This window comes from Sinocyclocheilus rhinocerous, unplaced genomic scaffold, assembly GCF_001515625.1.
Source record: "Sinocyclocheilus rhinocerous isolate Xijiao unplaced genomic scaffold, SAMN03320098_v1.1 scaffold958, whole genome shotgun sequence".
Taxonomy (NCBI): domain Eukaryota; kingdom Metazoa; phylum Chordata; class Actinopteri; order Cypriniformes; family Cyprinidae; genus Sinocyclocheilus; species Sinocyclocheilus rhinocerous.
Genome location: NW_015650342.1, coordinates 274,499 through 300,207, shown reverse-complemented (window position 1 = coordinate 300,207; position 25,709 = coordinate 274,499). Strand labels below are relative to the sequence as shown.

The 25,709-nt window shown below is 37.9% G+C and overlaps 1 protein-coding gene across 1 annotated transcript in view; it reads right to left on the bottom strand.

The window, feature by feature from the left end:
* Positions 1 to 22,552, bottom strand: part of LOC107711785 (protein bicaudal D homolog 2-like) — a 47,840-nt gene extending 25,288 nt beyond the window's left edge. The window contains exons 1-5 of the mRNA XM_016516833.1: positions 22,100 to 22,552; positions 9,764 to 9,976; positions 5,973 to 6,125; positions 5,691 to 5,846; positions 3,476 to 3,772 (exon numbers count right to left, since the gene is read on the bottom strand). Of these exons, the coding sequence (XP_016372319.1) occupies positions 3,476 to 3,772; positions 5,691 to 5,846; positions 5,973 to 6,125; positions 9,764 to 9,976; positions 22,100 to 22,303 (1,023 nt within the window). The 5' untranslated portion in view covers positions 22,304 to 22,552. The remainder of the gene's footprint in view (positions 1 to 3,475; positions 3,773 to 5,690; positions 5,847 to 5,972; positions 6,126 to 9,763; positions 9,977 to 22,099) is intronic.
* Between the last annotated feature and the right edge of the window lie 3,157 nt (positions 22,553 to 25,709).

Genomic DNA, 25,709 nt, shown 5'->3' with positions numbered 1-25,709 from the left:
TTTTAAAAAAGGTTATAAAAAATGTCAATAATTATCGATACCGAACAATATGAAACATTATATCGTTGATAAATTTTTTTGCTATATCGCCCAGCCCTACGCTAAAGCCTGACTTCTACACAGTAATCACCTGGAAAGATACTGTGGAATTGGATAAATGTGATGAATCTCTCTTTGGATGGGATGAATATTATTTAGTATTATAATAATACTTCAAAAAACACACCAGGGGAAAATAATTTCAGTGAGTTTTGAGTTATTGTATTAGGTATTGCAGGACAAATGCATGGTTTATTCTCAAGGCTTTCTACTTTTTAAATACCTTTTAAGACCAAGTAAAGAACATTTAACGATTAGTTTAAAGATCTCCATTACCCTGTAATTAATTGTAAAAAAAAAAAAGGTTAATATTTGAATAACTCCGCTTCCAAAAAGTGAGTTTATGATTAAAACAAGAACACATATCTGCCAATGCACTCAGAAATATCAACTTAAAAGTAATTTTCATACCACATTGACAGATATTTGCTCTTGTTTAAGCATAAACTTACTTTGTTCAGTTTCTCAGATGTCATTGCTTCATTTTGTACTAAATGTATCATGATTTAAGGATGTTTAGGTATTTGTACTGCAAGCAAGATATGATTTTTTTTGGATCAAATGCAACAATTAATGCCATGACTTTGAAGACTTTCTGCTCATATAGTCTGCGCTTGTGGAAGGGCAAATTAAGACGTTTTTAAGACTTGCAGAAACTGGCTGAAAATCTGCAGTCTCCTTCACTTATAATTCAGTAAAAGCAGAACCTCTTTTAAAAGCACATTCGCTCTACACATTAATTACAGGACTTGCTGAAACGAGCAGCGGTGTGTGTTCTGTGTTAACCTGTACTGACACGACCCAAAAATGTGGCTGTTGAGATGGGAGTCCACCAATATGAATTTCTGGCTCGATACTGTGGTTTGCGGTTAACGGTTTAATTGTTTTGTTCATGTCAGTTACAGTGCGACTGTAATACAAAAACCTAATGGTACTGCACGGAGTTGACCTTTTTTCCTTTGTGTCTGAGACCATATTAAAATCTTGGAACTCAACTCAGAACCGTTATGACGTAAAAAGAAACAGCGATTGTTCACTTCTAAACTTCTGTGATTTCTAAGCTGAAATAAGCTCATTTTTGACCCTGGACCACAAAACCAGTCATAAGGGTCATTTGAGATTAATACATTATCTGAAAGCTGAATAAATAAGATCTCCATTGATGTATGGTTTGTTGGAACATGATATTTACTTAATATCCTAATGAATTTTTGCATAAAAGAAAAATGGATAATTTTGACCCATACAAGGTATTGTCGGCAATTGCTACAAATATACCCCAGCGACTTAAGATTTAAGCTCCAGAGTCACATTTGTGACATTAATAATGTGAACCCTTTTGCACAAAATGTCTGATTTCACATTCTCAAAGCATGAGTCTTTCATTGTAACTTACTTCTCAAATGGAGGTTGATTTTTTTATGGGATTTCATGTTACTAAAAAAAAAATCTCTTGTAATGAAAAATGTAAGCAAAAATAGAAGCCGTCACTACCGGTCACAGACGTTTGGGTTCACTTGAGATGTTCGTATGGAAAATCATGTCGTTTCAGCTGCTCTTTCATTGTGTCTGGAATGGATTTCTTGGTTGATCAATAGCAGTTCAAAGGTCATGAGGGTCTGATTACCATAATGGCTAGAAGGTGCTGCTGGCTGCAACAGCGCTCTTATATTGCTCCTATGGTTTTGGCGAACGGAGGACGAACGTTTTATAAACAAGGCCCAGTTCGACGCTGGATTTGCACATGTTTGATACTGAAAGATGGAGCGGTCCCAGCTATAAAAGATCACCGTCATGATTCAGAACTGCAGACAGTAAGTGAAACGGCATCAAATGTCGTCAAGTGCTCGTCACTCTTTAGCTCCGCCCACGGCACGCCTCCAGGAGCTTCCGGAGAGAATCGTAAAGCTGTATCTTTCTTTTATAAATCTGATAAAACTAAAGACTTTTTGGAGATATGAAGGATGCAGTATATAGGTACTCAAGATTAACATGAGATTGGGTGAAACTGTGTGCATTCTCTCCCCTTTAAAGTGATACTTTGGTTTGTAGAGATCAAAGCTTGATCTAGCTCAGGACTGTTTTGATTATCATAACCATACAAGGTATTTTAAGAGAGACTATGATGTGAATAAAATAGTTTAACCAAAAATAAAGGTAAAATAGTCTTTTCACTTACCTTGATTTTGTTTCTTACCCATATGAAAAGGAAAAATGTGTCATTCAGTTTCTTTTTCATATAGCTAATTAAATGGTGAATAAGAGAGTTTCTCTATCTGTCATCTCATTTTGTGTGCCAAATTTATTTATTTGTTAATTGTATAAATATTGTAATTACTATGGGTAGGACAATATATCGATATGGCGATATATCGTTGTCCTTCTCCATGCGATACGAGAATCGATATCTGGCGCCAAATATCTGTATTTTAATTATTACAATAAGGCGCTCTATATAGATTTTCCTGCTCCCAGCGTCTAAAAATGCGTGGAAATCGCGGCCGCGCCATTTCCAACTTTTTTTCCAAAGCGCTCTGAGCACCCATGAACTGCGCTCTCTATGAAGATGGGGAAGCACGAGGAATCGAAGGATAAACCGATTTCCAGCCACTGTATTAGCTCTACTGCTATACATATGTTTATGGAAATGAGAACTAAAAAACTGCCCCAGAACAGCTATCGGCGTGGACCATAGGCACTGATCACTTACAGCAGAACGCATATTCAGTCCATGAGTCCATTATAGGATTGTCTAGCAATATATTGATTATCGCAGAATCGCTGCATCGTGATATTAATGTATCGTGATTCGTATCGTATCGTGAGGTACCCTGCGATTCCCACCACTAGTAATTACATAATCTGGCCGTAATGTGGCGCAGAAGTGTGCAGTGTGTGTGCTTGCCGCGTGTCTACATTTGAAATAACGAACTTGAGCTCGCAAAAGACGCGATGTGAACAGCTATGTCATGCGCGGGGCTCTGTTTTTATGATGAGAGGAGAGGAAAGGTTGAGAAAACACTGCAGGTAAATTTTGAAATGTACCAGGTTTATATATATAAGCTATATATAAAGTTGATAAGCAGTTAAATGTGTTGGTTTACACACAAAGAAAACTGTAAGCTTTTAATAATGATTAGTCGATTAATCGTTCTAATAATCGTTAAGATTAATCGATTACCAAAATAATCGTTTGTTGCAGCCCTACTTGGTATATTATAAACATGCCTCCATAGTACGCCACATTTCTGCCTCTGGGTTTGCCATATTTTTTGGCATAGTCAACAGCAGATATCGTAGCCTAACTTGGCTGTCAATGACGGTGCCTGACTGAACCTGTACAGTGAATATGGCTAATAACAGCTTATCATCTCACCTGCAGCAGCTGTTGTTTGAGCTTCTGGATCTCTGAGATGTTGAGCTCATTCAGCAGATTGTCCACGAGGCTGGAGGAAGGGTGGAACCGCTCTCCTTTTTTGGGCGTGGAAACACGGTTGTCGTTGTTGTCGATCTTGTCAAAGCCATTCTCGTACACGTGGAGGGGTTCGTCGTTGTTGGGCTCGATTGAGGTGTCGTCGCTGAACTTCAGCCCATCGAGGGAGATGCTCAAAGGACTGTGGTACATCGAGTCTCCGATGGTCATGTACTGCGACAACTCCTTTCTTAAGGCGGCCTGGATTAATGGAGCCCAACAAATATCATTAAATCAGACCTCAGGGTGGACTGGCAGACGCCTACAGCAGGCTTTCATCTGAAACAAACACTTTCTGAAGAAATTGCAAAAACTCACTGCCATGGTGCTTGTGCTGTGGGTGGTTGATCTTTGGTTTCTCTGTTTTTTTGAGTGGGTTTTAGTGTGTTACTAAGCAACTACGGAGGAGTTCTTGGTGGTTTCAACCACCCTCATGTCAAGTCCTTAAATATAAATAGGACCGTTTTCCTCATCTTAACCAAAAATGTCCAAACACAGAAAAGTAAATGGCACACACAAGTTGTTTGTTGATGGAAATGTGTGCAATGTTTGCATTCTCTTTAGTCGAATTATTAGAAATGTGCCTACAAATGCTAAATATTTAGTTAGTGAAGGAAATCCCAAGTTTTTTTTTAATCCTGATTCCACTTATGATTCAAGTTCCTTTGTGACTCCATTAATGAAAGCACCCCATCCCGGCCCCCACAATAATAGGGCCTATACTACATTCATTTCACTTCGTCAAGTCCATTTTATTTATATATCACTTTACGCCGTGTACATTGACAGTTAGATGAGTTTAGTACAAAATGTATGTTTAGTATTGTTTAAAAGATTATGATATTAATTAAGATCTCATATTTAATAGTATTATCAATTTGACTGCTCTGACACTATTGGATGAGAACAAAACTTGACCTTAACTGAATAATGACACTACCGCTGATCGCTGAAATTAACTTGTTATAAACTGACAAACTTTACACAGTTATTGAACTGAATCAACACTGAACTGACTTGAGCTAAATAATGACACTATTATTCCGCTATTAATAAATTATTAAATCATTAAGCGCTATATAAATAAAGGCGACTTGACTAGTGATGCAGCAAAATTCAGTTTTTACCCAAACACAACCATCTAAACTTACACACAAGGCAGTAACTTTTTTTTAATGATATAACTAGGTTTCTACTCAAATTTGTTGTTGAAATACACACATTTAAAAAAGGGTCTGTAATAAAAACTTGTTTTCATTACAGATTTAATCAAACATATTAAATAATAAAGACAACAGGTTAAATGCAAATACAAGGAATATGTAATATACAGCATACATTTAGCAAAATCTAGACACTTTTTTTCTAGTTGACTAACGAGTTTATAGTCATTGAATGGCTTTCCTGAGGTAAAAGTTACAACATATGACAAACTAACACTTCAAACACTGACAAGTCTCACCAGCCTAAGAATACTTTTGACAGATTCGGTAAAATGAACCCGTTCATAAGACTTGTCAGACATAAGACTCATTCACTTGTCACTTAGACTACACTGGTGGGCTCTATGTTTGATGGTGGAAAGATAATGAAACAAAGAAAAAAGTTCCTCCTCCAGTATTCAATCATTTCCCAGTGTTTATTTATTTTAATAGAACCTGTTTTTCATTTCTAGCTTATCTTACGGAGAGGTCACACTACCCATAATATATAGCTGTAAATAATAATAATAGGTTACACTTTATTTTGATAGTCCACTTTAGACATTCTACTAACTATAAGTAACTTTGTAACTGCGTGTCAACTACATGTCAACAAATTCTAATTAATTCACAACTACATGTCTACTAACTCTCAGAGTACACTGTTAGGGTAGGTTTAGGGTTAGTAGAATAAGTTGACATATACTTGCAAAGTTTCTCATAGTCAGTATGTTGTATGTTGTGGACCCATCAAAATAAATTGTTAGAAGATATTAAGCAGACAGTCTACTAATACTCTAATGACTGCTAGTTGACATGTAGTTACAAAGTTACTTACTGTTAGTGTCTAAAGTGGACTATCGAAATAAAGTGTTACCTAATAATAACATAAAAAAAGAAAGAAATTCATCTCTTGCCTTCTGCTCCCTCTCAGTCTTGATGGTTTCCAGCGCCTCCCCGAGCTGCCTCTCTGCGATCTCCTTCAGACGGATGGCGTCTTCCAACTGGCTGTTCAGAAACTGGGTATCTTCCTCCAGACGACGAATTTCATGTTTCAGACCCTCAAACTCAACCTACAAGATATCACACACACACACACACACACCAGCTTACTGTGACTAATGCCACATTATCACTGTCTCTAGTAGAAACTCCACGGATGGAACTCATATTTATTACGGATGGCAGCCGAATGTCACCTGGCTCTGTTTTAAGACAGAAACATGTTTCTGGAGGGTGATGTTCTCCTCCTCGAGTTCGCTGTAGTCCTGCAGCAGACGAGCCTCTCTGAACTTGAGCTCCTTGACGTCGTCGTGCAGACGAGACCTCTGCAGCTCCACCATCTGACTGCTCTGAAAGACAGCAGAAGCAGCTGGTCAGTGCCTGCTTTCTGCTCAGAAATACAGCAATACTGTGAAATATTATACAAATTTAAAACAGCTGTTTTCTGTGTGAATTTATGTTAAAATGTAATCAAAGCTGAATGTTCAGCATCATTACTCCAGTCTTCAGTGTCACACGATCTTCAGAAATCATTCTAATATGCTGATTTGCTGCTCAAGAAACATTTCTGATTATTACCAATGTTGAAAACAGTTGTGCTGCCCAATATTTTTGTAGAAACTGTGATACATATGTTTCCAGGATTCTTTGATGAATAGAAAGAATAGAATTTATTTGGACTAGACATTTCTGTTTACTTGTCACTTTTGATAAATTTTATGTATCCTTGCTGAATAAAAGTACTCGTATCTGTCAGAAAATAATCTTACTGACTGACCCCAGGCTTTGAATCAACCCTCTACAGGGTTGTGAATGGTTGTATGCATCGCTCTAATCAACCACACTTCTATCCTTTGACCTGCTTGCTTCGGTTTATCACTCCATCTGTACGCCTCCCTCTCTATCTCTCCGTCTTTGCCCCATCTGCTCAAAACACATTTCATTTCACCTTTGGCTCATTAATCCCATCCAGAGGACTGTGCCATTAAACACACAATCTCTTTCTTTTCCCAAATCCTCACTCACGTCACGCCATCCGTCTTTTATTGATTTATTTTTGCGTTGATTTTACTAATATAAAGGTTTATATTCTTCATTTTCTTTTAATCCTATATTTGCATCTTTTTCTGTGGTAAAGCAGAAAAACACTGTAGACCAGATACCGGTTTAGTGTCAAACACAAGATTATTATTATTACGTCCTTAAGTTTTTTTGAATTCAGTAAATAATGATAAAGGTTGATCAGCACAACAAATCATTTGTTGATGAATTAGACATTACTGGTCTCTGTGCATTCGTACAGCATTATATAATGGGTTTCAGTCTTTATCTTTCCTCACATTCAGTTTTAACACAGTTTGTGTTTGTTGGGCAAGGTATGGCACGTCCAGTCAGTGGTGTAGACAGAGGCGGGGACACTTGCCCATCCGGAAAACTGACTGGCCCCCCCAGTGTCCCCCGACCCCTATAAATATAAAGCCAACTTGCTAAATGTAATACATTTGCGGCTCACAGTTTCAGATTTAAATAAGGTTTTCCTGCATTTTTTCAGCCAGTGTGTAAGCAACATTTCAGGCTGCACAAATGCTAGGCTTTATTTGGAACCATTTTCATTGGCGACACAGAAAAAAAAAAACATACAGTATTGTGTCTAAAATGTAACTCACTCAATATTAACTTGTTTTTTTGAACTGTTATATACAGTAATATCACATTCGTGATTATGCTCACAAACTAACATTCAGGAAAATGGCACTCTTGCTATGTGATATTACACAACTATATCATATCTTACAAATATTTTTAAAAACCCCTACAGGGATATTTTTTGCTTTCATAACTTGAATTATCAGAGCATTCTAACTGTATTCTAATAGGCTTCATCCCGCAGTGACTGCTTTTGGACTCTCAATACGTGTTTTTGTTTGTTTTCTGCAAAGTGAGTGATATAGTCGATAATATCAGCTTGCATATCATTAAAACAACAATTACAAAACTATCATAAGCGATATATCGCACACCCCTCAACTAATACTTGTTTTAAACATCTGTTCCCGTTATAAGAGTCAATCAACCGAGCACATCTTGATTTTTTTTTCCAACCGAATTTTCCCCCACTCTTCCCAACAGAAAGTGCTCCAGATCGATATTGCTGGAGATTTCTTGACCTCTTCAACTCACTCCACATGTTTTTTGATTGGATGTTGGTGCTCCTTCATAGAAATCTGTGAAGTTTAACAAGAGACTCAGGAGCTGTCAGGAGTTTTAACGCAAAATGGTAATAATTTGAATGTGTGTACCATTACACACCTCATGAAAGCATATTTGCATTAACAGTGTTCACCATTGTGGTGTTAAAGAGCAAGGGTGCTTCAGAGCAAACGCAGCCGAACCTGAAGCTGCTGAGCGGCGTTTGGATGAATATGTAAATATATGCTGCGCGCTTTCTTCTCAAAGATATAAACTGAACTATAAAGTTTGCACAGTTTATGTAATAAACATAAACTGACAGCGGTGAGAAAGCAGCAGTTAAGAAAGCATCTGATTATGAAAAATATCCATATTCAAAACGTAATAATCACTTTAATCTAGCTTGCGCTCACTGTTGTAAACAGAAGCAGTTCCGGGGGAATGACGTATGAGTTCAGCGTTGCGCATGCGCCGCTCAGAAGTGACGCACGGGGAAGCGCAAGGGAGAGATCAAAACAAAACAATGGTCACTAATTAGAAGTACAAAACGAGGATTTGTAAAGAAGAATGTCGGAGGATTTCGATATAAGCCAAGAGGAGACTGGTTTTCCTTTGCTAAAGTAAGGAAACTTTGCTTCCTTTGCTCCTGTTAACAAACGTTGGTTTTCACGAGACTCACCGGCGCATGCGCAACACTGAACTCATACGTCATGCTCCCGGAGCTGCTTCCAGTGTACAACTGCTGGCGCAAGCTACATTAAAGTGATTATTACGTTTTGAATATGGATATTTTTCTTACAAAAACACATCGCTTCGCTACAGGAGGCCTTTATTCACCCCCCGGAGCCTTGTGTGACACTTTTTTAATGGATGGGTGCTTTTTATTTAAGTTCTTTTGGACTGAAGCACTGCAACACCCGCTGAGTGGCATTAAACAGCTTGAAAGATCAAAGACCATTTTTAATATAACTCCGACTGGATTCGTCTGAAAGAAGAAAGTCATATACACCTAGGATGCCTCGGGGGTGAGTAAAGCACTGCCTAATTTTCATTTTTGGGTGAACTAACCCTTTAAATCAAGAAACTTTACAGCATTAAACATGAAAAACCAGAGTCAGTGTCGCTTTCAGTTAGAATTACAACTTGCTTTTCTGTTATAAAGCAGCTTTTCAGTGTGGAGTTAGCAAACGATAAAATCTTTTTATAAGTGGGAAAAAATAAGTGATACTTTGGTTTGCAGAGATCAAAGCTTGATCTACCGCAGGACTGTTTTGATTATCATAACATACCAGGTATTTTAAGAGAGATTGTGTTGTAAATAAAATATTTAATCCAAAAATAAAGCGTCTTATCACTTTATTTTTGTCTTTATTTTACCTTTATTTTGTTTCTTACCCAAATGACTTACAAAAGGAGATGTTAGGCAGAATGATGTGTCATTCAGTTTCTTTTTCATATAGCTAATTAAATGGTGAATAAGAGAGTTTCTCTATCTGTCATCTCATTTTGTGTGCCAAATTTATTTATTTGTTAATTGTAATTACATAATATCATTTTCAAAAGCTGAAGTGATTACCTTTATTTATTTGTTACAATATGTTTTACTCAATATTTTAACTAATTGCAAAAGCTGAATAATCAAAGTCTACTGATTAATCAGTGAAATAATCAACGATTAATAGTCGTTAGATTAATCTATTATCCAAATAATCGTTTGTTGCAGACCTACTTCTAATTTCTTTAATGTATTCCTCAGCATGTGAGCGTCCTAACGATCCAAACACAGGCGGAGACTGACCTCTCGGAGTTCCTGAGTGATGGTGGCGAGCCGATCGTTCTCTGACTGGACGTTGGTCAGGATGTTACGTGCTTGTCGCAGCTCAGACTGCAGCTCTTGCATGCGCTGCTCGTAATACGCCTCCTTACACGCCGACTCCTGGATCAGCGACTCCTCGCGGCTCTCGCCATCAGCCGCCACCTTCCTGTGGTTGGAGTGGGCCTGTCCAAACGCCTGCGCAACGCAAGGAGGATACAAAGATTAGAGGAAACAAGCGGTATACCATGCAAACTCTGCGTTCAAAAGTGTGATCAAATCATATAGAACCACTGCAGCAACAAGTCAAGTCACTTTTATTTCTATAGCGCTTCATAAAATACAGACTATTTCAAAGCAGCTTCACAGTAAAAAACAGGAAAATAGCAGAATCATTGCAAACTTCATCAAATATGAAACAAATCCAAATGTGACAAAAGAGAAAAAGAAAGAATGAAACATCAGCATTCTCAAAACTATCATTTACTCATATTTTGCTTGGAGCGCAGAAACTGCTCTCTTATGTGCGCTCCACGTCTTGTCATATTAAATATTGTTACGGTCATTACAATGAATAATCAACAATGCGGCAAATTGAGGCGTATGAAACACATCTTTAATGAATTAATGAACTGTCAAATATACATATCATGAATCAAAAAATTATTTGTCACTAAACAACTCTGTGACAAACATCACAATTAAAGTTTAAACATCAGATCATCACTTATAAGAAAATGCAATAAAAAAAACAACAACACAATTACAAACATTTTTTGCAGGTCCTGACAATTATACAAACCAGCATGGTTACAGAAACAGTTTCTTACAGGAGTTTCTTGTCTTTCTTTTGTGTTCCGAAAATGAACGAAGGTCTTACGGGTTTGGAACGACAAAAATTAGCATTTTTGCCCAGAACTAACCAATTTGTTTTTTTGAGACTCATTTGACAATAACAGTCTACATTATTGTTTGATTATAGTAAAAAAATAAAAATAAAAAAAGTTTAGCCAAAATTTAAAATCTTTACTATGCTAAAACAGACACAATTGCTCTCTCTATGCACCCCTTATTCACATAACTTTATTTTTAATTTTACTATCTGTGTACAGTTGTTGTCTCAGAGTCTGCACTATAATCTTTTTTCTTTCACCAAAACAAATTTCTTGTGTGTGCAATGGCAATAAATCTCTTTCTGATTCTGACAAATAGTACTTTTTCCTATACCCTTTACACAAAGAAAGAAGCTCAAAGAGTGGTTCAAATAAATATAATTAGAAACCGTATGGGACAGACAATGATTCTACACAGGGCCGTCGCTAGCGGGGCAAAAGGTGGTGACATTTCTAAGGGCCCCGGGCTTGAAGGGTCCCTCCTTCCGGAACGCGTTTTCAAGGGGGCCCACAGCAACAACCTGCATTGGGCCCCGGATACCCCAGCTACAGCCCTGGTTCTATAAAAGATTTGGAGGCCTTCATATTTACAGGGCCCAATAGTAACAGGAGTGCCTGAGAGCCCTCACAGACCAAAAGCCTTGTTCAAGAGGCATTGTATAGGCTAAGGGACACATATATTCAAGCATAAATAAACATACGTTTTCATTGTTGATGGGTTTTTCGTACCAAACTGGATCGCGCAACATTAAAGCCCAGGGCCCCCCCGGGCTCTTGGTAGTCAAGGGCCCCTGGGCACTGGCCCGGTCAGTAATCCATCCCTGGTCATGTGTACAGAGGTGAACTGACAGCGCAGAAGCTCTTTCATGAGATTTTAATTCTCCGCTGCAATACAACCAATACAATACAGCGCAGTAGGGATATGCCGTCTTAGTTCATGTTAGCTCATTAAATAACACAGCTGCAACTCTCGATTTTAACATCCTGTTATTAAATATTGGAATACCTAAGATTAATGAATGTTAAGAAGAATTTTTCATTGTTTATGGGAAAAGTATTCTTAAAATGCATTCAAAATTCAGAATAATTTGTAATATATAATTATTCACGGTATTTAGAAGTGCCCACGATAACAATATCGTGCATATTCATTACCGTGATATATCGCATTACCGAATACCGGCACAAGTCTACAGCGCAGTGACTGGATCAAAAGACTTCATTCTCATAAATAATTCTGAGAAAAGCTCTGAAAACTGATGACGTAGACGTGCACTCTCCAGCCACGGCAGCCAATCACCACTCCAGATTAATGCATATACGTCACTTTTTGTGACTCAACTTTGCTTTTTGAACCGGAAGAAAGAAATTGCTCAAAAAAAATAATTAAAAAAATAACCACTTTTCCCTTAATAATAGACATAAACCTGTTCCTATATGTTAACATCTAAAAAAAAAAAAGTGTTTTAGGGTTTCATGACATTAAGTTTTTTAAAATGTATGGCAGAAATTTTTAAGTCTTACACTGTGCCCTAACTACATGCAACAAGCATTTCTTCCATATTAATCAGAAAAAAATGTGTTATAGCTTTTTTTTTTTTTTACAGAAAATGCTAAATTCCTGGAGAGGTCTATAAGAGGACTTCACAAAACCATCTAATCAGTATCAACTGGAATGTTCATCTATAATATACTCAAATTTATATTTAATACATTAGAATAAAAATTGCTGGAGTGAAAACGGGAAAAAGTTGTTGCTACCCATGTAGGTCGTTTCTAATCACGTACTTGTTATGAAGTTCTATTTCAGTCAGGATGCTGCCGTAGAGAACAGCTGCCCTTTAAAAGCCACACAGCAGCACAGCTCAGTAAGTTTATTGTTCACATGATCATTCTTCTGAGCCGGCCGGAGGAGGAGGAAGTGTTTCCTAAGGGTGAGAGAGTTTCCTGTGTTTCCTGTGAGCTCAGGCACCAGGTGAAGCAACTTTGTTGATGCTGAATGCTGAATTTAATGAATTACTTTAGGGTACCCCATGTAAGTACAGTATAGTTTAGCACAATTATTATCATGTGTATTTTTACTTTCTTGCACCAATTTTGTTGATGCGATTGTCAACTGATTGGCCAACTTTTCTCAAATCACCTACCTTCCATCTTCACTAGTTAGATATGTAGATATTTTATTTAAATCTCCTGGTCTGTGACATGTTAAGATATTAAATGACTAAATGTGAATGACTAAAATATCTTGGCAATCTGCCATTACAGAGAGATCGTAGTATAGTGCTATCAGTTGCAGTTCTAGGGCTGTTTCATTGTTTTTGATGGCTGATTATTGCTGATAAGGCTGATTATTGTTTTTGATTATCATCTCTATCGTGGATACACTCATGTCACATTTCAGCTCCTCATCATCATGGAAGTGTATTATTTGCACACATTTTAAAGCCTTTCTAAACCTTCCAAACTTTTTTACTCCCACACTGTTCTAGCTAGGGGTGTGCGATATATATCGTCTGCGATAACATCGTAATTGTTGTTTTAACGATGTGCAATTTGACGTTATCGAGTATTTACCAAAATTATTTGGCCGAAAATAGCAAAAAAAGCTCTTTCGGTGTTCGGCCGAATAAGCGAAAATACCGAATAAATTGTACCGAACAATGACGTGCCGCAATCAAATAGAGGCACGCGCTAATGCAGCAAACATGACGGCAGAGTGGAAACAGCTGTCCGAGAAAGACGCAAAAATCATTACAAGCACCGACAGCGAGAGACTGTTTAGGACTGCATCGCATGTCTTCGATGAGAAGAGGAAGTGGTGGTTGTTGCTGGTTACTGTATGATGATTAAAATCGCGAAATGCCCTCAATTAAATAAATAAACTGGTGGTTGTTGCTGGTTACTGTATGATGATTAAAATCGCGAAATGCCCTTAAACAATTAAATAAACTGCAGAATGTTATGTTTTCTAATACACGCATGAATTGCATGTGTTCAAACAGTGCTGCACGAGCTCGCGGCGGTAGGGTTCAAAGTCAAAGGCGCGAGGGAATCTGCGCTGAAACAGAGTTACTCGTCAGCTGCTCAGTAACATTTTTATGAATTTTTACAAGGCATGTGACAATGCGATACGTGCAACAAACATCTTCCCTAATTCGTAATGAGAATCATTTGTCTACAAAAAGAAGCACTGAGCAAAAATACATGCCTGATTCAAGAAGGGGGTCTAAAAAATGGCCAAAAAATATTATTTTACCAACTTATTAATTTTAAGTTAAGTTGTGTTTTATTGGTATAATGTCTGCTAGAATGCTAAAAGATTTGGATTTGAGACTTTAGTCTTTGCAACTTTACAGATCTTCTTTATGCATCAAGAGCTTGTAACACTCCAAAGAGAAAGGAAAAATTGAAATCGCATCATATGACCCCTTTAAGTAAATATTTTTAAATTGTTGTTTTGTAAATGATTTTTTTCTTTGAAAAGCAAGACAAAACAGTAAAAAGCACATTTTGGCTATTTCATTTATGCAATGGTGAAAAAATTGGCAAAATGGGGGAAAAAAACGTGTTCGGTATTCGGCCTGATATTTACACATCTGTAAATGTCACAAATTCACGCAAGCCTTTCCATTTTTTCCTGACAGTCTGCGTTAAATTGAAATCTTTACTGAAAGAGCGCCGGCGCGGCGAGGACGCACATTAAACAGACGGAACACAGAGAGGGAGACAATATTCGGCGCAAAAACATTCATTGTGCTGAAATATCTGTTGTTGAACATTAAATTTAGGTTAAAAAGTCAACATGCAGTGCGAGTAATTTATGAGAGTAGGAACTGTGAAGGGACAGCACCATGTAATTGTCTGAATATAAATGTCAGATGCTTTTACAGGATAAAGAAATCACAGTAAGAGGAGACTGACTGTGATCAAAGTGCACGCGATGCGTGTACCTGCAGAGCATTACTGTGATTTTATTTGTCTTTATTATTTTAATTTTTGATCTAGAGATTTAAACTATATTCACTATATAGCCTACAGTGATTAACAAATTTATTAAAACAAATTTATGTAAGGTTTTTAACCAATTTTGTAAGGTTTGTGCCACTGCTGCTCTTAACTAACAGTACTGGTAATTACCAAAATCAGGTTTTAGCTTTCTGTATTGGTTAGTCCTCCAATATGCATAAGCTCTTTAGTAACAGTAGTACGCTATTTTTTTAATGCTATAATATAATTATTGCTGTTATCTGTGAAAGAAAGGCAGAAAAAAATTGTCAAGTGCTTTATAGTGTTTTTTTATTCAGGTACCCAATTAGTCAAAAAGTACATAAACAATGCCAGCAAGCATGCAAGCTGTTATCAAAGGAGGCCATTTTTGTTATTATGTGAATAAATACTATTTAGTTGTTTCAGTTTGTTATTTGCCCAAAAAATGACAATAACATTTTTAGAATTAAACCATTTTTTTGACAGATTCCTAAAATATTTGTGTTTTCTCTTATGACAGGTGGTCTAATAAATTGTTAAGCACTGTATGTTTTCATAGCATTCACTGGCACATTTGTTTGAAGGACATTGGGCAGAATGTGGAATAGTGTGATTTTGTCAGTAAAATTAAAATAAAGAAAATAGGTTTTTTAAAATCCGATTAATCGGGAAAATAATCGGCCAACTAATCGATTATCAAAATAATCGTTAGTTGCAGCCCTAGTGCAAATACATCTAAATGCCACTTCAGATGCAACTTCTGCAAAGATTAATTTTGTTGATACTGGTTTCATTTGTTTGGTAACAGCCTAAATGTCTTATTATTCTAATTGACTGATTAAATATAACAATTTGACTAAAAAAATGCACACTTTTAGCAAAAAATGGCTTTATTAAAGGTAAAAATGCCCATAAAAGGTAAAAATCTATTTAAACTTATATGAAAAGATAAATTTTTGTTCACTGATGTGAACTGACCACCACACAGAATGAAGAATATCAAAAACTGCAGCTGTCACGGTAGTCAGATATCAGCACAATAACACACTCGCCAAAATATCGTCTAATTATCGTTATCGAAAATATCCCAAAAAATAGAGATTTTTTTTTTCAATATCGCACACCCCTAGTTCTAGCGTGTGGTTTTCTAAGCGCACACACCTGAAGCGCACACTCAAGTTCTCTTTCATGTCTTTTTGCTCTTTAACTGTCAGAAACACACAAGGTTCACATAAACAGAGTAGGTTATGTCTTAATTGGGAGAGGGAAAAAAACATTTTGTTAGATCCGTGCATGAAGTCTTAAAGTGATAGCAGCCTAATATACCTGCTGCTGTACTTGCAAAAATCATTGCTTTTGACTGAATAACTTCTGTATCTTTAATAAGAATCAAAGTATATTTAATTTATGCAGTGTAATTATTAAATTTGATTCAATTTCTTCCTTGAATGCTACTGTTAAATAGACCTACTGTACCTGAAAAAAAAAAAAACTGTTTATTGTATATATTTATTTGTTTCTTTTGTTTTGTTGCCTTGTAGTGCTATATTTTGGGAAATTAATTTGTTCTGCTCACTAATTTCCAAAACAGGCTTAAAAACCAACATGAGAAAGAATCATGATGAGACTGTGAATCAAAATAAAAAAAATAAATAAAAAAATTGTGGTGTGATATTTTTGCCATATCGCCCAACCCAAGTTTACCCCAGGTTAGGGCTGGGTGGTTTAACGGTATTTACCATGTGATGGTAGACATGTGTCAACTAGTAGAGATACTGCTATATAATTTATGCTGCGCGAGGTGTTTGTGCAGATCTCAGCAGGCAGGACTTCTTTATGTCATAGCAAAATAGAAACAATGAGTAATAGCTGAAGAAAATCTGTTAGACTGAACATGGTGTTTATATGGAGTTTATGTTGATTATGGCTTCCTAGCAATGTCACAACTTGCCACATGATAGTATTCAACTAATGTCTATCAAAAGCGCATTAGCTTCATGTGTAGCTCATCTGACATTTTCAGAGCCTCAGAACAATCCTTTTTATTACTTTGACTGTTTTGAGTCTTTAGTTTTAAACTTGTGATTCATCTTTTTCTTTTTTTTTTCTATTGAGTTCCACATAAAAAAAAATAAAAATAACAAAAATCAAATGAGAAAGTACATTTGTAAAGAAAACAAAAAATTTCCACATGGTTATTTAATATATAAACTATGTTATCTTAAAATTTCAAGCAAAAATAATCATTATTTTAATCAACTTAATCTTAATAGCAATATATACGGTTAGCCTGATAAGATATTGGACAAATTGCAGTTAGGAGGGTGTCTAACAGCCGGTACTAAATTCTGCGCCGGCTAGCTGTTTCTAACCAGCAGAACAAACTCAAAACACCTTACCTTTGACCAGATTTTGGTCAAAATGGCATCACACCATTTATACTTCAAATTTGCTTGAAGTATTTCAGGCCTTTAGTGACTAACAGCGAGCTGTTAAGGTGATGAACGGCAAAAGGCTGGTATGGATGCACAGTGTTACCCAGAATAACAACTCGTGCTTTAACAGCTGAACAGCTCCAAAACAAACGGTCTATAAACCTCCCACATTGATGGATAACCTGTTTGCTATGTGGGACACCTGCTAGCAATAGGACCAATCCTGAGTTATTCAACACAATGACTAATTTAGCAGATTTGTTTTCGATTGCACCCTCAAGAAACAAAGACACACTGTATGAAAGAGCCTGAAGAGAACGCAGTCCTGTTGTTCTGCTATAGGGTGGGATAGCTGGCTTGTCAAGTGCAGCACTGCCAGCAACTAAAGCCCCACTAATCTGTTTCCACTGATTTTCATCATGTGCATTCGCAAAACAAGGTTGGAGTGGGTGCTTGTGACCCTGTTTGTCAGCTGTTAAACTTTAACAGGCTGATCGAGTCATCTCACTGCTGAGTTATGCTGGCTGTTTACTGAATAGGTGCACAAATGTTGATGTCCCAAAAATCACATACAGCCTAGGGGTGTGCGATAATGACAAAAAATGATATCTCGATATTTTCTAGAATTTTGTCGATAACGATAATTAGAAGATATTTTGCTGAGCGTGTTATTGTGCTGGTATCTTGGCAGCTTTAGACAAAGCTTTTGATATTCCTCATATTCTGTGCCATGGTTAGCTTGTAGCAGTAACTTTTCCAATAAGTTTAAATTGATTTTTACCTTTTATGGGCATTTTTACCTTTATAAGGACAACTGTTTTTCTAACTTTTTTAAATGTATGCATCAACGTTTGTCTCAAATTCTTCTTATCAATAAATTCAGTTCAAATAGTAAGACATTATAGAACTGTTACCAATCAAATGAAATCAGTATCAACAAAATTTGTGTTTGCAATGCAGAGGTGACAGAATCTGCATCTGAAGTGTCATTTAGATGCATTTACACAGACTGTTTAATGCAGGACAAGTGCAGCTAACCTGCAGTTACAAATGCATAATTAATGTTCAATTAATATTAATGTTCAATAGTGAGAAACCTCACCTCTCCCAAGATACCTTGAAGGACCTATCTGAGAGGTAAGACTCAAACCACTGGCTTGCGTACATATTTAATTATTTGGGGGGGGGTTATACTTTAAATAAACTTAAAACCGGCAGTAGGTGGCGGCAAATCACTGCATGAGTAAGTCATTGAGTCATTAATTTAACTGTTTCGCTCAAACAGTTGATTCATTCAGTAACGAAACACTGTCGTGTGTGGCTCTGAGATGCAAAACAGTTCTGCTGTGGCTTTGTTTGAAACTATTTTTGTTGGCGAAAAGCAACAGAAACAGGAACTGTATTGTCTAAAATTCAAGTCACTTAATAATTTGCTTATTGAACTGTTGTATAAAATCAATATCACATTTACAATAGTGTTTATATTTGGAGAAAAACAGCAATCATCCTGTGCTATTGATTAACTAGGCTATAGCCTATCAGATGATGCAAGCATAAGACAAAAGTCATATGGGAGCATTTTTGCCCCTTATCTTCAATTTTGGGGGAATTGTGAATGTATTTTAATAGACTAAATCCCGCAGTGAAAGCGTGGACGCTAAATGAGCTCACACAGTAGTCTGACCTATATCTCAGTGTATGTGTGCACTCTCTGGGTGTGTTTTTGTTTAGTTTATGCGATATAGCCTACTCAATAATGTCAAATCGCATATCGTTAAAAGAACAATTACGATATTATCGCAAACGATATATCGCACAAACCCTTAAAGGAACACTCCACTATTTTTGAAAATAGGCTCATTTTCCAACTCCCCTAGAGTTAAACAGTTGAGTTTTACCGTTTTCCTGCGGCTCTCCAGGACCGACGTTCGCCACCCCTGATCTATGCTAAGCTGCAGCTAAAAGTGCTACCGCCAGACCCAGAGATCGGCTGAATGGATTCGAAAACGGTAAAACTCAACTGTTTAACTCTAGGGGAGTTTTCAAAAATAGTGGAGTGTTCCTTTAATACAGCCATTACAATAATAATCCATACGACCCCAGTGGATGAATCAATGTCTTCTGAAGTAAAAAAAAAAATAAACAAAAACTAGGCCTACCTAATACTAATAAACTTTTTTTTTTTTAAATAAACCATCACTTCTGGGTAACTGTCATATACATGTTCACAAGTGGGTTGCGTTTACGTTTGACATTAACACATGCACACTGTGAGGCGTGACGTAAGCGTGTTGTGAAGCACCTTGTGAAGCTCATGCAAGAATTGATGTCCTCTGCACTTCTAACACCAGCTTTACATGGCAGACTCTGTGAATTCAAATATCAGAAATTACCCGTTTTCTTCTTCTGCCCAGACGAGGAGAAGCACTTTATTTTCACTATCTGTCCAATTTGACAACATTTTTCTTCCGGTTCACAGCCATTGCAAACAGAGCAGGGTAATCCTATTATCACCTATGGAACATGTTTGAATGGTCCAGAGCAGACATCCTACATCTAGCGTATCCACGCCTCGCACGCCCTTATAATGGTAATCTTGTGTGTTTGGGTTTTTTATTACTATTAACAGTCATTTTCAGGTGATGTTTTCTCAGCCTGATTTACTAGTATTTTCAAACAGGTCCTGTTCACAAATGATCACTAAACTGTAAATAAGAGATCATTTTCCTGAAAAGGGCATATATGTGAAAGCTTAACAGAGCTTCTGCACCCAACCAATAACCCTGCTTGTTCTGTTAAACTACTTGAACTATCCTCAAAGCAAAGCAATGTAGGTCAAGCTGACTGTTATCAGTGAACAGAAGGAGACATAATCTTCAAAAATGTCAAAAAGGACCTAAATGTGACAGGAAGTTACTCAAGCTCCAACAACAACAACAAACACACAAAAAAATACAGGAAAGTTCAGACTAGAATCAACTGGTTTTGATTATTGCCAGGGCTTGTCACAGAAAAATGATAACAGGCCTGTAGCCACAACGAAATTTTTTGTTGCTGACTGACCCCTAGCACTTCCTCATTTACACAAATACCAACAGCGTCCCATCTCTCATTCTGTGCGGACAAGAAGTGTCATTCTCAAGCAAACTCCGTTTGATGAGAGACAGAGGCGTGTTTATCTGCAGCTCGGCCGGAGGAAACCATCTGCATTCCCCTCATTCCTCTTTAGGTTGTAACTTGCTTGGCCGTTTAGGCGGGGACAGAGACTCCCGCAAAAATTCAAAAGCAGGCCTGTCACATTTCACAATCACTCATGAGCTGCAAGATTTACAGTCTACAAATTAAACCAGCGATGACCTATGTGAAATAATAATGGAATGACAGAGAATAACAACTAACAACATAATAATGAGCTCATTTCTCTGTATGAACAAAAAGACCATGTCATTTTACTACAGCAGCTACACAATGACTGCTTCCTGTCAGGCAAAAAAACACAGGCACCCAGATAGCACACTTACATCTGTTAAACATCGCTTCATCTGGAAAGCATCTGCTGTGTACAAATATCTGCCAGACGTCTGTAAGATCAGTTTTACATACATTCTAAACCATAAACATCTTAAAGACATCTAATAGACTTCTAATTGACACCTGATAGGAAACGTCCTATAGCCGTATTGCAGATGAACAAACTCTAAAAAAGCGTCTTCAATATGCAGACGTCAAATAGACGTCTCCGTGATGTACGTGTGCTATCAGGGCAGCATTTTGCAGACAACGGGTCACAGACTTCCAAAGGACCCTGAAGTCACATCTAAGAAATTAGTCATAAATAAAAAAAATATATGCGACCCTGGACCACAAAAGCAGTCATAAGGGTCAATTTTTCATCTGAAAGCTGAATAAATAAGCTTTCCATTGATGCATGGTTTGTTAGGATAGGACAATATTTGGCCCGAGATGCAACTATTTGAACATCTGGAATTTAAGGGTGCAAAAAAAAAAATTTTTAAAAAATCAAAATATTGAGAAAATCGCCAAATGAAGTTCTTAGCGATGCATATTACTAATCAAAAATGAAGTTTTGATATGTTTACGGTAGGAAATTTACAAAATATCTTCATGGAACATGATCGTAATATCCTAATGATTTTTGGCATAAAAGAAAAATGGATACAACTGTTGGCTATTGCTACAAATATACCTGTGCTACTTATGACTGCTTTTGTGCTCTACTGTTATATATATATATATTAGTGCTGTCAAACGATTAATCGCATCCAAAATAAACGTTTTTTGTTTACATTTTACATGTATGTGTATTGTGTAAATTTATTATGTATATATATATATATAAATACATACACATACAGTATATATTTTGAAAATATTTACGTGTTTATACATTTATAAATTCATATTTTTATATTTTATATTATATATAAATATATTTAATATATAAACAACATATTTTTTTTTAAATATATACATGCGTTTGTATATATATATATATAATAAATTTATGTAAACAAAAACTTTTATTTTGGATGCGATTAATCGTTGACAGCACTAATATACATATATATATATATATATATAGCACTACAAAGCTTACTACTAGAAAATGAATACATTTTATGAATTAATGACTTATCCATCTGCTCCATCAGAAAACTTTTTTTTTCTTCCCAACAACCGCCGCACGCACAGAATCGTGGGACATCAAAGGAAAGTGACACATTTGTGAAAAATGCGACGGAGGAAGGAATCATCGGATGGGGCAGTATTTTCCAGCTCTCTGGCTCCTCCAGCAACACGATCAGTATTTCACCGTGTTCAAACACAACATGATGGCATTCCATCCTATCAGCCGCACAATGGCGTGATTTCAGCACGACTTCGCCATGTCCTCGACATAACGACAGCATTTTGACGCCAGCTACTTAATGTCAGCCGCAGCACTGATGATAGCGCCGCGTCGCGTCGGTGTCGCGTTATACCTCTCGCAGCTGCTCCAGCTCCTGGCGGACGGTCTCGTGTTCCGCCTCCAGCTCGTCGTACCGCTGCTTCAGCTGCTGCTTCTCGTCCAGCACCGCGAGCCCGTACTCCGCCGCCTGGATCTTCTCCCGCGTGGTCTCCGCCAGCTCCCGGGACAGCCGCTGCACCTCCGCCCGCGTCGGGTCGCGCTGCTGCTCCGCGGACATCTTTAACGGCGGACGCGTTCAGATTCTGCTGTCCGCGCACCGCATGATCGCGCTCTCGCCCGCCGTCACTGATAGACTCCTGCCGGTGTGTGATTTCTGCGCAGGGCTAGAGGCGCTTGTGCTTTATCTCTCCTAAAGCTGCTCCATGACGGATCCGTCGCCTCCGCTCCGCTCCTCTCCCCTCAACAACATGGAGCGGAGAAGAGGCTGTAATTCAGCGAAGGAGCTGCCAGAACGGGGCTTTCCTTGGAATCGGGAGAGGCTTTTGTGGGAGATGTAGTTTAATCCAACGCTTTTTGTGATGTCACGATTGGGTCAAAAACTCGTATCCCGTGATTCACTGTGTTTGACCGGAAGCTCGCGTGAACCGGCTCCCTGCGTGTGACGTGGAGGTCTCCGTTGAGTTCAGTGCACATCTCGATTCATTATTATTATTATTATTATTATTGCGGTTATTAAACTGCGCAGGGTAGCTCAAATGATGTGGCTTATTCAGGTAAAGTGAAAAAATAAAAACAACACAGTCAGACGTTCTTTTATAACCATATAATTATAACTCAAAGGCCCTCCACAAACGCGACGCGAAAAACGAGTCGTCGAAACGAATAAAGGTTGTCACTGCGTCGGGTCTACTAGGAATAGCGAAATGAAGCTTCATGAAGCTCCGAGGCTTTTCCTGGTTGAGTAAGAAGTCCTTAATCCTTAAAAGTATCGACAATAGCGCCATCTGCTGGCTCATAAAATTTATAGCAGCCTTGAAGTCTGGAAATACAATGCATATTTTGAAATAATGAGAAAACAAAAAGTTCTTAAAGGGAGCATGAACTGCCTTCGTTTTTTGTTTTATTTTGTGCTGTTCTATGAGGTCCACTTATAATGTTATCAAGATTTTTACATCAAGAAACAGTTGAGAAGTTATAGGCTATTTTCTGTCCTGTTTTTGCTGTTTTTAGACTAACGACAAAGTTTTGAGTTCTGAAACTTACCGGATGTTTTTATAGTCGTATATGTCAAAAGACCAAGGGAATTCTGGTTTCTCAGTTCATGACCGCTTTAAATGATGTTCTGTTTGTGTGTGAATCGATCAAGTTAGCAGCACTCGTTGAACTAAGAACCACATCTTACAGACACGAATACAACAATGTGAATATGACATAATGCTTTTTAATTAAAACTATGTAATTGTGGAATTTGTATACTTAATTAAACTGGTCTGACGTCTTTCTAGATTTAGAGGTTCTTAAACCAAATTTGACTAAGAATTTAAAAAAAAATAACTTTTTTTCTGTTTTTGATTACCCTGAGAATGGCAAACAAAAGACCATAAAGTCGCCCTCTGTTGGTCTGGATTGAGCTGTAACCTAAATGAAATGGAGGAGGAGAAATGAAAGAGATACTTCACCCAAAAATGTCTCTATTTATTCATCCTCAAGTTGTTCCAAACCTGTATGAATTTCCTCTTGTCATTTAAAGAACTGACTGCCTTTCTGCTGATCTTCAACATGTTTGCCATAAAACAATTTACATTTTGTGGCAGGTAGGATTCAGTTTACGGCACTTCTCATTATGTTATCCGTAAACAGCCACTGACTGTCGCACAATTCTGACTGAAATCCAAAGGCGTCAAGGCTGTGACGTAATTAGTTATCAAGGCACGTGTGACCCAAGTTGACTGTTACGCTTTCTCCAATGGTAGAGCCACGGACCCTCGTATCTCCCAATAATAAGACCTTGGCTGTGTCTGAAATTGAAAATTATTTGAGGGAACAGCCATTTGTAGTGCTGTCTGAATCCATAGTGGACATTATCGAGTGCACTTATTCAATCCCATGCACCGCAATAACAAGTGTACGACTGATGTACACTCAACGGCTAGAAAATATCCATACTGCACTGTGAGGATTGTGCCGGATTAAATCCCACGTCTGCAGCTGAATCATCCATTCATCCATTAACCGCTTGTCCAATATGGGTACAGCGTTATATCATACAGGTATACATTTCTTTTTAATTGAACATTAAGAAGTTGAATTAAGGATTATACATGCTCTGATGTTTGTACATCAAAATTATGGTGGCCCTTATTGAGGGGTACATTTTTTTTATATTGTAAATGTTAACCTCTCACCCCCTCATTTGTTTCTCCACTAGAAGTATGTAATGTTTGCAAAATACCACCCAGATAATTTGTCATTTAGGGCAGTGGTTCTCAAAGTGTGGTACTCAGGCTCCCTCTACTGGTACACAGAGGAATCACTAAATTAAATATAAATTAAGGTTAAAACACAATACATTTTAATTTAATCTTTATTTGAGTAGTTTTTTTTACATGTAAGTACAGTGCAATTTTTATTTAACTTTTAGGTACAACACTTTTTAATTGAATCATTATTTAAGTTTTTTATTTACCTGTTTGTAAGTACAGTGCCGTGTTAATGTTCAAACTTTGTTTTTACAATGTTAAAGTGGCTGACAAATATTCTTAGTGTCAGTCCTGTGTTCCGTGTTTTGTGTTTTCTTCCCCCACGTGCTTTCCATGATCCAGTTTTCCCTCATGTTCAATTATGTTTATTGATTCCAGGTGTTCCCTCATTAGTTCCCTTGATTAGTCCCATGATTTAAGCCCTGTGTATTTAAAGTGTTTTTCTGTTTTGAGTTCTCTGTGCTGTCTTGAACGTCGATCCTGTGTCCAACGTGTGTTTCCCTAGATGTCATTAAAGACTGTTGATTATGATTCTCCTGCGTTCTCCTCGTTCCTTGCTCCTCACCATAGGCACACCGTGACAGAAGACAGCACCTAAACAGTAAGCGGCGCCCCTATTCTCCGGTTTTTGTTTTCGTTTTTTTGTTTTCCTTTGCTCCCCCCGCGATTATGGAGATCACGGCACGCTTCATTGCGCTAGCCCGTAGAGCTCTCCCCTTCGTCGAGTATGCCTGGGAGTTCTGCGGGCTTCTGGGTTCTGATGGCATTAGATGACGGACAACTCTTTGTTCTGGCACGGGGCGAATTACCATCGCCCCGTGGACCTCCCAGACACCACGGGACTAAGCTGGAGGGAATGGATCCTCCGGTGTCTGGAGAGTGTCCGGCCCTGAGCCAGAACCAGCCCGCTGCTGAGCGCACTGATGTCAAGTCCGCCGGCCGCGCCGTTTACCCTTAACCAAAGGAGGAGGATGAGGAGGAAAAGACTGTTCTCAGCCCTCATCCTAGCCCCTGAGTCAGCTCCAGTGTCGGCTCCAGCCCCAGAGCTCACTCCAGTGTCGAATCCAGCCCCAGAGCTCACTCCAGAGAGGGCTCCAGTCCCCGAGTTTAGCCTAGAGAGGGTTCCAGTCCCAGAGTTTAGCCCAGAGAGGGCTCCAGTCCCCGAGTTTAGCCCAGAGAGGGCTCCAGTCCCCGAGTTTAGCC